Raw genomic sequence first — 14,226 nt, forward strand, 5'->3', positions numbered from 1 at the left:
AAAAATATATAAGAAACGTATTATATTAAGAATTTTAAAGCACGAATTTGGGCATCTCATTTCATCATTATGAAAATAATATGAAGCACATATACACACATTTATCATGAAAGATCTGTTGTAAAGCAAAATAAAATTCATGTTTGCTTCAGCATTGGGAACAATATTGTTTTAGACTAAGTAATTATACACAATTCTTCGTTGTACAGTACTTGGTCCGGCATTTAAATAAAGTGCTTCCATGCGCCATCTGGCGGATATTCAGTGAAGCACAACACATTTATTTAAATTCCCGAATGTTGCTTACGGCAAGTCGCGGCGCGCCGTGCGCTAAATTGAGGCATCCCGCGGGAAAACACGCGCAGTCTTAATGGCCACATCTGTAATAAAGAGTTGCATTGTGTCTTTGTAGCTTTAGAGAAGGCGTACGACAGGGTGCCAAGAGAGGAGCTGTGGTATTGTATGAGGAAATCTGAAGTGGCAGAGAAGTACGTTAGAGTGGTGCAGGACATGTATGAGAGCTGTAAGACAGTGGTGAGATGTGCTGTAGGTGTGACAGAAGAGTTCAAGGTGGAGGTGGGTCTGCATCAAGGATCGGCTTCTAGCCCCTTTTTGTTTGCTCTGGTGATGGACAGGATGACAGATGAGGTTAGACAGGAGTCTCCATGGACTATGATGTTTGCAGGTGACATTGTGCTTTGTAGCGAGAGCAGGGAACAGGTGGAAGAAAATTTGGAGAGGTAGAGGTATGTTCTGGAAAGCAGAGGAATGAAGGTTAGCCGCAGTAAGACGGAATACATGTGTGTAAATGAGAGGAACCCAGGAGGAACGGTGAGGATACAGGGAGCAGAGGTAAAGAAGGTGCAGGATTTAAAGTACTTAGGGTCAACGGTCCAGAGCAACGAAGAGTGTGGAAAGGAGGTCAAGAGGCGGGTACAGGCAGGTTGGAATGGGTGGAGAAAAGTTTCAGGTGTGTTGTGCAATAAAAGAGTATCAGCGAGAATGAAAGGAATGGTGTACAGGACAATGGTGAGACCAGCGATGCTCTACGGCTTAGAGTCAGTGGCACTAAAGAAAAGACAGGAGGCAGAGTTGGAGGTAGCAGAGCTGAAGATGTTGAGGAGATGTCCTTGGGAGTGACAAGGATGGATGGGATCAAGAATGAGTTCATCAGACAGACAACCCATGTTAGATGTTTTGGAGATAAAATTAGAGAGGCCAGATTGAGGTGGTTTGGACATGTTCAGAGGAGAGATGCTGAGGTTTGAACTGCCAGGCAGGAGGTCTAGAAGAAGACCAAGGAGGAGATTTATGGATGCAGTGAGAGGACATGAAGTTAGTTGGTGTGAGAAAAAAGGATGCAGAGGATAGGGTTATATGGAGGCAGTTGATTCGCTGTGGCGACCCATGAAAGGGAATAGCCGAATGACAAAGAAGAAGATTATTCACAATACAAGGAATAGCTTAAAGTTGACTGAGATAAATTGCAGACATTACAGTGCCATACATTCTTATTTTAAGGCTTTTTCTCAGATGTAAAAACTAAAAAAAAAAAAGGTATTTCAAATGACTTTAGGTATCAAAAAAACTAAGTGTCATTTGAAATACCTTTTTTTTAGTTTTTACATCTCATGCGCTAAAATGCCTCCCTGCTACGGACTGTCCACCCACCACATAATATCTATCAAATATTATATTAAAACATAAATTCATAGGTTTATGATTTACAAACTACAAATTGCATCAAACGAATTTAATTATAAAATAAGCAATATAAAAAATGGGAAAAAGGGAAAAATATATAAATAAATGATATATATTTTTTCATATACAACATGTATATTTTTGTATTGCTTATTTTATAATAAAATTCGTTTCATGTAATTTTTCATCATAAACAATATTTATTTAGTGTAAACATTATATTACATGACAAACCTCAGCAAAATAAATGTGCTACAAAATAATTATTATACACTCACCTAAAGGATTATTAGAAACACCTGTTCAATTTCTCATTAATGCAATTATCTAATCAACCAATCACATGGCAAAACATCCAGTATGCGGCGGTCCTGTGGGCAAAAATGCCTTGTTGATGCTAGAGGTCAGAGGAGAATGGGCCGACTGATTCAAGCTGATAGAAGAGCAACGTTGACTGAGATAACCACTCGTTACAACCGAGGTATGCAGCAAAGCATTTGTGAAGCCACGACATGCATAACCTTGAGGCGGATGGGCTACAACAGCAGAAGACCCCACCGGGTACCACTCATCTCCACTACAAATAGGAAAAAGAGGCTACATGTCCATGCCCATCCCTTTATGACCACCATGTACCCATCCTCTGATTTGTTACAAGAGAGAGAGTGATTGCCATGATGAGTGGATTTACCGTAGTTGGATTTACCCTTGCCGGACACACTCGCTACCGCTCGTTAGGTTTTCGTGCTCCCGGACTCAATTCAACTTACCGGTGAGAACGAGCCATCTCTCCCGCCACACACACTTACACTCACTCCATAATAATCAGGACTCTGGACATTTTTTGCCATCCATACACTTATGTCAAATCAATGTAAAGTGGATTTCTTGGCTCTTTCTGAGAAAGTTAACTCAGTAGATCTTGCTTTTAAAGAATCTACAAATTTATAAATTTACAGGGAAGCTAGTTTTCGGCAGGCCATGGATGCTAGCTTAGCAGGCTTGGAAAACTACGTCCGTAAGGCCCTAGAAAAGCTGGAGAGAGCAGTAACCGACTGTTTTCTGCGGAGAGACGCTATGTGGGAGAGGCAACTCTGGATAAGAGCGTCTGCCAAATGCCTAAATGCAACTGAAGAAGCTACGTCCCATTAGCATGCCAACTCTCTGCCAACCACAGGCCTGCCACCCTGCGCGATCACACCCTTCTGAACTGCTTACAACCAAGACACCAGTCATGACACCTAGGCGAAACCTTCAACACGCCTTCGGATACCACAAGGGGGCATTGTATCGTAGAGTGCCTATGAAGAAAGAAGGAAGATTTCAACTGGTAGTCCCACCATCCTTGACACAGAGGTTCCTGCACGACTTTCACCACAAGCCGGCGGGTGGTCACGGGGGGGCTACAAACCCTATTATGCCTCCTAGACGTCGCCTGGTGGCCCTCCATCAGCAAGGACGTGTGGCAGTATTACCAATCGTGTAAAGCTACCACTTGACAGACCTCTCCAGGAACCGCAGGATAAACCTACCAACCAACAATACACCGCAGACCAAGCAACATAACCTTAACAGCCAAACCAGAGGATCACAGCGGTGAAGGAGATATAACCACCAGAAAGTCAGCCAGCCAAACAAGCCAGCTAATACTGTTCTCAGCAGAACAAGGCACCAGGAGGGAACAGCAAGAAAATTAAAAACAGAAAAGAGCCTCACTCACCAGAGGCTGGGGTCTATGTAGCGCAGCCACATGATAGGGTGGTTTAGATAGGCAGTAATAAGATGGTAAATAAAATAAAGCCACCGGGCCTTATAAACGACCCTGATATGGTTTATTTTGTTCCTGAAAGACTGTGTATTGATTCCGGGGTTACGCTATGCAGGGCTTTTTATGCAGGGCTGGCATAAAAGAGGTCCCGGAAAAAGACTCGAGGTGGAAAGTATGAGGAGACAGCGCGCTGGATTTGTTACAAGTGAGAGAGAGTGATTGCCGTGACGAGTGGATTTATCGTAGTTGGATTTACCCTTGCCAAAAACACTCGCTATCGCTCGTTTTCGTGCTCCCGGACTCAATTCAACTTACCAGTGAGACCGAGCCATCTCTCCTGCCACACACACTCGCACTCACTCCAAAATCAGGACATTTTTTGTCATCCATACACTCACTCATTCACTTTTGTATATTGTATATATTTTGTAAATATTGTGTTTTGTTTGGTGCACCATTTGGTTGTTTTTTTCACTTAATACATGTTTTTTGGATAAGTTGTTGTTGTTTGTCCTTTATCAGAACCCTTCATCAAATCAATACACAGCTAACTAGCCATTTTTTTGTGGGTGTTTAATGGCGGCTTGCATTCAGAAGCGCGCTGTGTCACGCCACACAAATAATTGCGCAAAAACATAACGCAAGCTTTTAAAATTAATTAAAGGAAGCTTTTGCCTCAATCATTTTATGTAATCAACAGGAGAGAGTTACTCGATGAATCGTTTCAGACCTACAATCTTCCCTCCTAAAAAACAGTTGCTCCATGACCAATAAAGAGCAGAATGGGTATCTATTGAACTAACAATATACAGTACAACATAAACAAACATGTGATCTCTGGTGGAGCAAGCACCCAAGAACCCTCTGTTAAGTCCCACGCCAAGCCCATCCTTCTAAAATGTTGTGTTAAACATTTTAAACAAGGAAAGTGTACGCAATGTGTTGTGTTGTGTACTGCACTAACACAAATAAGAATGCAGACAGTTCAGAAAAATATGTCCCACATGGTTAAGAAAAGTAAATCACAGACTACGGAAGAAATGTCTGACAACATGTCTGCCCCTCAAGCATTGGGTTTACATATACGACAGTGAGGCTGGCTAACTTTAAAACACATGAATACAGTATGACTATGATGGAAAAGTTAGGAACATGAACTACGGGGAAACAAAGTTGTCAGAGAGTCAGTAGATATCAACAAATTCTTGTGCAAAGTGCACCATCGCACTACACCATCATGAGATTCAGAACCAGAGAGATGGTGCTGCAAGCTTTGCAAGACATTGGACAATAAGCTAGTGTATTTCTTCCAGCATCTGTTGTTGGATGTTATAGAGAAATACAAGATGTTTGACAGAGTAAAAAAAACGAAGCTACAGGAGAAAGGACTGCAGCAAAAGAGAGCATGCAATCTGCTGTAATAAAACTCACACTTTAATAGGCAAAAAAGGCAATTAATAAAAACATAAGGAAATAAATAAATAATGTGAAAGCTACTGACCAGTCTCTTTATTATATGTGTATATCAAAATATTGGCTAAACTTTGGGTATTAGGTAGGAAAAGCACTTACCCAGTCATATTCACCAAGTTATTCTTATTAAAAAAATAAAAATAAAAAAAAGGGCTTCTGCAGATAATGCAGTTTTGCAGATTATTGCACATGATACGGCTAACAAAAAATAGAACTGAACCTATTACTCAACTCCCTCTTGACAATGAAATAGCATGTGATAGAGTCGGAGTGGAATATTAATTTCAGGCCCTAAATTAGTTTGGACTGGGCACTTCATTTATAAACTGAGTTAAACTATTGTATGTGAACCCTAAGGCTACAATTTTAAATAATGCGAAGATGTCTGAGTTTTACCCTCTCTGCAAAAGGGGCCCCGACCAAGTATCGAGTGCTGTAAATGTTCATACTTTTCAGTAGTCCAACATTTCTGTGTTAAAAACTTTTTTATTGGTCTTAATGTGATGCAAAAGCTTTCTTAGATACTGAATTTTTGGTTTTCATTAACTGTAAGTCGTAAACATCAAAACACTTATCACATATACACATATATCACTCTGTGTGTAATGCATCTATATAATAAATGAGTTTCCCTATTTGAATTGATTTACTAAAATAAATAAACCTTTCGAAAAGAAATATGTATGTTCGTGTTTTAAAATTAGTTTTCTCTTGGGTATGGAAAATGTTGAGTGTGGATTTATGTGCTGTGGAGTAACTTGTGGTTATACCGGTGCTTGTATTTTTGTGTTTGTAGGTGTAACTAAATCTGTGGTTTAAACCAATTTGTGGCCAAATAGCTATAAACTGTGTCCGAAATAACAAACTAACAACTGCAGGTAGGATGAAAAGCACAGTATGGGTTTTTTTTTATTAACTTTTAAATTTAGAAACTAAAATCAAAACATTACCTAAAAAGGAACCAAATGACATGTCATAACAAAGCATAAAACCATTTTACTTAGCTTTTTTCCCCCCATAATTATACAGAAAACAAAATAATGAGCCTCATAAAATACTGAATAGGGTGGCTTTTAACATTGCCCAGCTTTGTTGGGTGTTTACAACAGTTATGCGTCTGTAAATTTGATCTCTTTTAATTTTTTTCCATCTTAGTCTGCTCCTAAATCACATATAAGGCTGACAAACAACTAAAGTTTTACATGGCTTTACAAAAGTACGATTAATGTAATAGTGAATACTTAGAGTTTATATGAATCCAAAACAGCCACTGGGAAATCTGTCCACAAAACTGACAACTCTCTCACATTCACTCTGCAGGACTAAAGGTCCTGATAAAATAATTAAAAGGTTTACAATTATCTTTTGCCGATTTATTAGTCTATTTAATAGCCTTTTAGTTGTGGCATGTAACAATATTAGCATCTTATAATACATAAATAAATATTCTTACCGCTTCATAATCTGGATCTCCAAACACCATCTTTCCTTATTCTTAACACTCAGTTCTTGTCGACACTGCTTTATAGCAATCTGATCACATGTGTCCTGTGCAAACATTCATTTAGAAAGAAAAAAAAAAAAGAAAGTTAAAAACAATACAGATCCACAAAATCCCAAAATCAATATACAAAACTCTTTGCACAACAACTAAAACTAAAACTTGAGCAAGGCCCTTAACCCTTAACTGCTCAGATGTGTAATGAGATAAAAAAAATGTAAGTCGCTCTGGATAAGAGCGTCTGCCAAATGCCCAAATCTAAATCTAAATCTAAAACCCCACGAATAAAATATTCCTCCCTAGTTACATCATTCAACAATCCGCACTCACTACCTCTCCCCTATCATATGACGAGTACCAAATGAGGAGGATGAAGGCTAACATATATCTTACCTGTGATAACGAAACCAACTTCATGTTCACACAATAATGAAGCAAACACAGAGGAACCATAAACCTTCTTCTTGCATATATATGTTTTTTCTCTTTCTTTTTTATTCCCAGACCTGTCCTCTCCTTAAATCAAATTTAACTAAAAACATTTGCAATGTGTCATCATGAATTTTATGCCACACTGTAAACTAGACAGTAAAACTGGAAGTAAAAGAAAAAATAAAAAGGAAGGATTCATGAATATTTTTAAGTTTATAAACTCAGATGTAATATTTATTTATTTATTTCGTTATGGAAACTGAAACGTCTGGTTTTAGACCAGAAAAATTCATTTGTATGGTGTAGGGCCAATACTGCATCTGGGAATGACAGATACAAGTCCTGCACAGTGATTTTGAGCCATTCTTCTTGCAGAATTGTGGCTAGGTTACTACGTAATGCTGGTAAAGAAAAAGGTTTTCTAATCCGCTTCAAATATGTTTACTGTACATATATACATAGATACATAAAGGCTTTGGACAATGAAACTGGCTAAATTTGACAAGCCTGGTGGCCAGGCTTCATTGATTGCATGTTCCACTAGTAAGAGCAGAGTGTGAAGGTTTAATTAGCAGAGTAGTAACACAGTTTTGCTTAAAATATTGTATTAAATACAAATTGTTGGTGCGCGTCTCGCTGGCGCATCTGTGACCAAGACAGCAAGTATTAAGAGCCACGGTATCTTGGGTAATGTCAGCATACCACCAAGGAGGACGAACCACACCAGACAGGAGTAACTATGGTTCCACAGGGTCAATGTACATAGCCGAACTGCTATAGCCAAACCTTTGGTCACTCGTGCCAGTGCCAAATGTTGGTTTCAATTGTGCCAGCAGCGAAAATCTTGGGCTGTGGATAATGTGAAACATGCAATGTTCTCTGATGAGTCCACCTACTGTCTTTCCTACATTCGGGTGAATTACAGTGTGGAGAAGAAGCGTACCACCCAGACTGTTGCATACCGAGAGTGAAGCTTGCGGGTGGATCAGTGATGGTTTGGGCTGCAATATCATGGCATTTCCTGGGCCCAATACTTGTGCTAGATGGGCGCGTCACTGCCAAGGACTACCAAACTACCATTCTGGAGGACCATGTGCACCCAGTGGTTCAAATATTGTATCCTGAAGGCGGTGCCGTTTATCAGGATGATTATGCACCAATACACACAGGAAGACTGGTGAAAGATTGGTATGATGAACATGAAAGTAAAGTTGAACATCGCCCATGGCCTGCACAGTCACCAGATCCAAATATTATGTTTATTATATGGGTGATTTCATCTCAAATCAACCAGTGGGTTCCACCACATGATCACAGATTTTGCTGATTTTTTCACCAATTGTTGGTATTGCCATAAAAAAAAAAAAAAACCCACTCGTTAAAAAATGACAGCCATCTTGATTTTTGGCCTCGACGCGCCTCGAGACGTGTCACGCCCCTTTTTTAAATCCTCTTTTCCTTGATAACTCACTTGCTATATGTCATATGGAGATGAAACTGGGTATATTTATGTAATTTGCTATGTAGATTCAGATTCTGCAATCAGAATTTGGCTATCTCCTGTGGTTATGGAGATATTTCTGAAAAAACATTTTTGGGGGGTACCCCTTTTCGACCCCCCAGAACCCAAGGTCTACATGTATATATGTTACTCAAAAAAATAGGGGTTACTTCACATCACCTTATCTTGAAAATAAATAAAAACCAGGGGTGTGTTATGCCCTGTTTTATAGAAATCATCAAAAATAAATTGTCCAGGTTTTGCAACATTTTATGATTTGACACACAGAAATGTACAGCAATATCTGTAGAATACTTAATGCATACTCATAAAATCTGCTCCTTTCAAAGTAAAAGTTACCTCAAATTCTTCTGTAATGCATATCTAGTCAAAGACACTGAAAGGACTAATCACAGTTTTTTTTTCATCACCCTGGGTATCTGATTCTGAAAGAACAAAGCCCACAAAAATGAGTTCATGGAATAAGACCAAAGGGTACATGTACATGTACGAGACCTGTCAAGTTGCAGTGACACAAATAATATCAACTAGGAAAGGCATGCACTTTGTAGCTACCAAAGTCATTTTGATAGGAAATGCCTCCACAAATTTGTAAAGTTCTTGTACTGGCTGGCTGCACCATCTGAGAAGTAATGCACATGATTTAAATTTGGTAGAAGAACTTTCAGTGGATTGAGAACCTTAATTAACTTGTGAACAACAATAGCATTGTGTTCTCTTTCATTACTGACAACACAAAAACTTTTGCAACTTGGTGAACCATCATTTTCACTACCACCCCTATAGTAAACCACGAAGGGATGCAGAATCACCTGGGATGTATTCCAATGAAAACCTTGAACAGCATCCTGACAAATGAAAAATAGCATTCGGCAAAATCCATGAGGATAACAGCCTCCATTTCAATGGGAAGTTTCTCTTTCAGTTCTTTCAAATAAGCAGCTTGGGCCTTGGCTGTATAGTGATGAGCTGTGCAGGAGTCACATTTTTCAAAAAGTCTCATAATGAAATCCACTGCTTGAACTGAACAATGTCATCTGTGTCCAAATCAGCATTTTCAAATATACCATCAAGATTAGGGCTGGGCCATATTATACCTTTCACGGTAATACCGGTACAATGTTAGGCAATGATAAGAAAATGAAATATCGCGATAGAATATGGGTAAAACACGCATGTGCAGTGCCTTTGTTTCCAAACGCTTATGAAAAAGCATGGCGGCGGCGGAGAATAAGAAGAGCGAAAGCAGATCGTTGAATGAAAAAGATGAACCAGAATTGTTTTGTAAAAATGGTGCAACTTCAGTGGTGTGGAATTTGCATTTGCACTGTTAACATTTTATATAGCTTTAATGCACAAACAAACAGCTGCTTTGTCTCGTGTCAATCATATCGTCAGTTATATCATTATCGCAAATATTCAAATATATATGGTGATAAATATTTTTGGCCATATTGCCCTGCCCTAATCAAGATAATCAGATAGTTTTGATTTAGGGGGGCACTGCTCACACCTGTGCAACATATAGTCACGAGAATCCAAAGAACAGACAAGCTTTGCCATCAAGTCTTTGTAATCAGATTGTGATTAAGATAACAAACTACATTGGAAAGGTCAGTTAATAAATTAACATAAATGAAACACACTCACCTGCTTTTGTTTTTCTGCACTTAATTAGTACCAAGAAAAAGATGATGCAATCACCAAGTTCCTTAAGTGCGAGTTCACTCATGGAGTTGGTTGGAGATAATTCAACTTTCTGATCAGTATGAACCTGAATGGTTCAGTTACAGGATACTGTTTGACAGTGATACATGTATCTTACATGTACCACCATAAAATGACACATTTACTGGTAGATAAGGCCTATTGTGTAGATCCATGATAATTCCCAAGTTTCTCAACAAACATCAAAACATCAAAAATTTGCATCCCCCCCCTTAAAAAAAAACAATACTTGACCACACCATCCGCCTTAATTTTTTTTTTTTACAATTCGAACCACTGACTACATCTTGTGTCAACATTGTAATCTAAAGAGATCAGTGACTGGAAAGTATTGGTAGGGGAGAGTGTAGCCAACACAGAAGGGGTCATGTGTAAAATGACCCTGATAGCGAGGAAGGTGAAAAGGACAAAGGCAGAGCAGACGAAGTGATGGAAGTTGAAAAAGAAAGAATGTTGTGTAGTTTTCAGGGAGGAGTTGAGACTTTGGGTGGACTTTGTACTTGATGTATCATCAGGAAAGGGAAAAATGGACAAGGAGACTTGGTGGTAAAGGAGTCCAGGAGTGGATACAGAAAAAGTATACCCAAAACATACATTGACACTTTTATTTACAAGACAATACAGTACTATTACCGTATTACTATTACCGCCGCACTCAACGCCGTGGTAAAAGGACAGCAGCCAAAATAAATCAGTTGCATTTTAAAGTAATTCATGAAATGACCGCGAGGTGGCGCAAAGTGACATTTTTACTCTATGCAGTTTTAAATATAATTACCTTATAAAAAAAAAAGTCTTAACAATATGTTGTATCGAAGAAATACTACAGTGATTATTATTTCCACATCTGAGAACTTTATACAACAAAAATGAAAAATCTGAACCAGAGCTATTGATATTTATTGTATAATAATAAGTAAAAAAAAACAAACGGTTAAATGTTGTTTGGACAGAATATCAAGTTCACTAGCTGATAATTTTATTTGTACAAAGAATTGTATCTGTTTATTGTTATTTTAAAAAAATACATCAAACTTAAAATATAGAAATAACTGGTAAAATAGACTTTCAGAATAAAACATTACAATAACTCAAAAAAGATGCACTAAAAATGCTGTGTTGTTTCTGTAAACACACCGTTGGGTGGTTTATGCTGGGTCAAAATTCTGGGTTATTTCGTGTACTTTAAACACATTGTTGTGTTGCTGATTTAGTGAGTCATTAACAAATGAACACCTGGATTAAGCAAAATGCTTGAAATATTACTGTTATTGTGTCACAAGTGTCGTTTTTCGGAGATTTGAGCTTTAGTACATTTCCTGGCGCTCTGCGCATAAAACCGGCCCAATGCAGCCTCTGAAAGCATTTCTAAACGTTTTCTAAACGTAGGCTATTGTTGTTTACTTACAATATTTGTTAATTTAATTTAAATGAGGTTTGGGCTTGGGATTTTCATTTGGTATCTGTAACGGGTTCGACCCTATTTGAATGGGCAGCACCATGAAGCATGGACACGAGGCAAGGTCTTACGGGGGAAAAAGGATCATTTATTTAGGTAAAATAGGGAAGGAAAGGATTAAAGAAGGAATGACGGAAAGAAGAGGGAAAGAAATGAAGTGCACAAGCAGGTCCGGGGCTGTGCCATGCTGGCATGTGGGCACACAGCCGTCAAAAGGTGGCAGAATGGAGCACACGGAGGCAGCGCTCCTGCACGTAGTGAAGGCGGGAGCGCAGGGATCAAAGGGCAGAATTCCAGTGTCTGGTTTAAAGTCCCTGGGTCACGTCACACAGCCCCACTCGCATGCCACTCTTTCCTGCTCCACTGCAACACGCATTTACCGGACTCCGGACTAAACTCCGCGCCTTGCTTTTATAATTATCGCCAGCCGGTCCAAATAGGCTGCTCCATCCCTTTGCATACCTGCAGAAGGGGGGGCCGCCTATCTAGGGAGCCTACGGACTGAGCGAGGAGTGATAGTAGATTTGGGCACACGCCTATCACAAGTGCATGCCGTGACATATCGTGATCCTCCTCTTCAAACTTCCTACGTAGTCTAATCAGCACTCAGCTGCCCGCATAAAGTTAAATAATGCATTAGGGGGGAAAACAGCAAGGAGACTGACTCTGACCATTTTAATAATTCATTGATAAATAAGTGATTTCTTTGGTTTCGGCTGTAGCGATAAAGGTGTTCCTGTATTCTCGTCGTCTCCGCAGCAGTGGATGCGCATATAATTCACTTTCCATACAAATTACTGTACATAATCTAAAATTTGTTTTCCATTAGTTTAAAAGAAGACATTTCGCTTTCTATAAGTATATATTTTTTCACATCTGTGAGGCGAGTATACTCAGAGTTTCAGTTCATTTTTCATTCAGTTTCAGTTCAAATGCAAATTATTTCCACCCTCCCCAGGTGTGAATCAGCTGTTCTCACCTATACATTCACAGAAACTCAAATGCACCTCTCCCCACTTTAAAACCTGGATTCTGAAGACCTGCAGTGATTCGGGCCTCTTTTTAAATTTGTGCAAATTTCATCTTCTGGATTCTAGATTCTAAAATTGACATTATTACTGTTTTACTAGAATAGAAGAAATTGAGATTTTCCTTATCATAACATAACTTGTATTGGTTGTAATCACTCTATACACAATCATTTTCTTTGGTATTTTAAGAAATAAGGAAAGTTTATATTTTATAAAAAATGAAAATAAAAAACAAAAAAAGATTCCATTTGTATTTCCCATATCTAAAATAGCATAAACATCACAGGTTGTGTATAGAGTGATTAAAAACAATACAAGGCATGTTATGATGAGGAAACTTTCTCTCTCTTCCATTCCAGCGATTAAAAAAACGATAACACTGTAAATTTTAGAATCCGCAGAAGCTGAGTGGTCCAAGCACAACCTCTTGCGGGGGCGCTTTTCTCTAAATACGCTGTGTTTACGGCAGTGGGGCTAAGAAACAGGCATTTCGGTTTATTAATTTTACCCCCCCTTTATTTGGGGTAAAGTAACTGATGTGTCTAACTTTTTTTTAGCAGAACTTCTGTTTTACTCAATAATCCACTTAATATTAACACCTCTCAACACACAAACACATCAAAACACAAAGAAAGTGGACCAAACGTCAGCACGTAGCTCCCCCCAAACAGTGCAGCAATGAGCATTTACTTACATCTAAACTGAGTTGTTTACATAGGTCACTGATCAATAGCTTATGATACATACATTTAAACAATTTATTCATACAGATGTACCTGTATTACATGCAAAGTTACAGGCTTGTTACTGAATGATTTACTCCGATAAAGAAACGACAATACAGAACAGCGTACCCTGTTTACTTTCTTTATTTATTTAACAAAATCAGAACATTTTTTCGTCATTGTGAGCGCACTTAAATAAAAGTAATCTTATTAAGGCTATGTAGCTTATATAGTTTTACTATATAGATTTTGCACATTAAATCTGACAATGTTTTAATTTTATGTCATTTAGTTTCATTTCAGTTAATAAATCTACTACAAATTTAAAGAACACAAAATATAAGATGACACAAGACCCTACACGCGTATTTTTTCTAATTACACATCATAAAATCTAAACCCAAATGCTGTCGCCATGCGCCACGATGGTAAAAGTAGAATACCGCTTGTCTACCTACTGCATCATATCTATTCCTCTCTCTATTTCAGTCTCTCTTTCCTACCCCCTCACAATTTCTCTGTTGAGCTACGAGTGGCACTCCTGAGATACCAGTGTTTGTCACTTTTTCTGCCCTCTGCACCTTTCTGATCCATCCATATGCCCCTCTTCTGGGTGGCATTCTCATCACCTAGAGGCCACTCACTGCTGCTGAAAATAGACTATTATGGTCCATTTTAACCCATAGACCCATATGGTTCAGCTTTAGGATAAATAACTATTGAAGATGGTACCAGATGTTTGGGCAGTTGTAGTTCAGTGGTTTAAGGCTCTGGGTTAATGATCAGACAATTGCTGGTTAAAGCCGCAGCTGTACCAGGCTCCCTTTCGTGGGCTCTTGAGCAATGCACTTAACCCTGTGTGCTTCAAGGGTACTATATCATG

At 38.7% G+C, this 14,226-nt stretch overlaps 1 protein-coding gene across 1 annotated transcript in view; it reads right to left on the reverse strand.

Annotated features, from left to right (window-relative positions):
* Nucleotides 1-14,226, reverse strand: part of ikbkb (inhibitor of nuclear factor kappa B kinase subunit beta) — a 91,260-nt gene that overhangs the window by 67,501 nt on the left and 9,533 nt on the right. The window contains exon 3 of the mRNA XM_053504919.1: nucleotides 6,399-6,493. Coding sequence (XP_053360894.1) covers nucleotides 6,399-6,493 — 95 coding nt within the window. The remainder of the gene's footprint in view (nucleotides 1-6,398; nucleotides 6,494-14,226) is intronic.

The sequence above is a fragment of the Clarias gariepinus genome, chromosome 9 (genome assembly GCF_024256425.1).
Source record: "Clarias gariepinus isolate MV-2021 ecotype Netherlands chromosome 9, CGAR_prim_01v2, whole genome shotgun sequence".
Lineage (NCBI taxonomy): Eukaryota > Metazoa > Chordata > Actinopteri > Siluriformes > Clariidae > Clarias > Clarias gariepinus.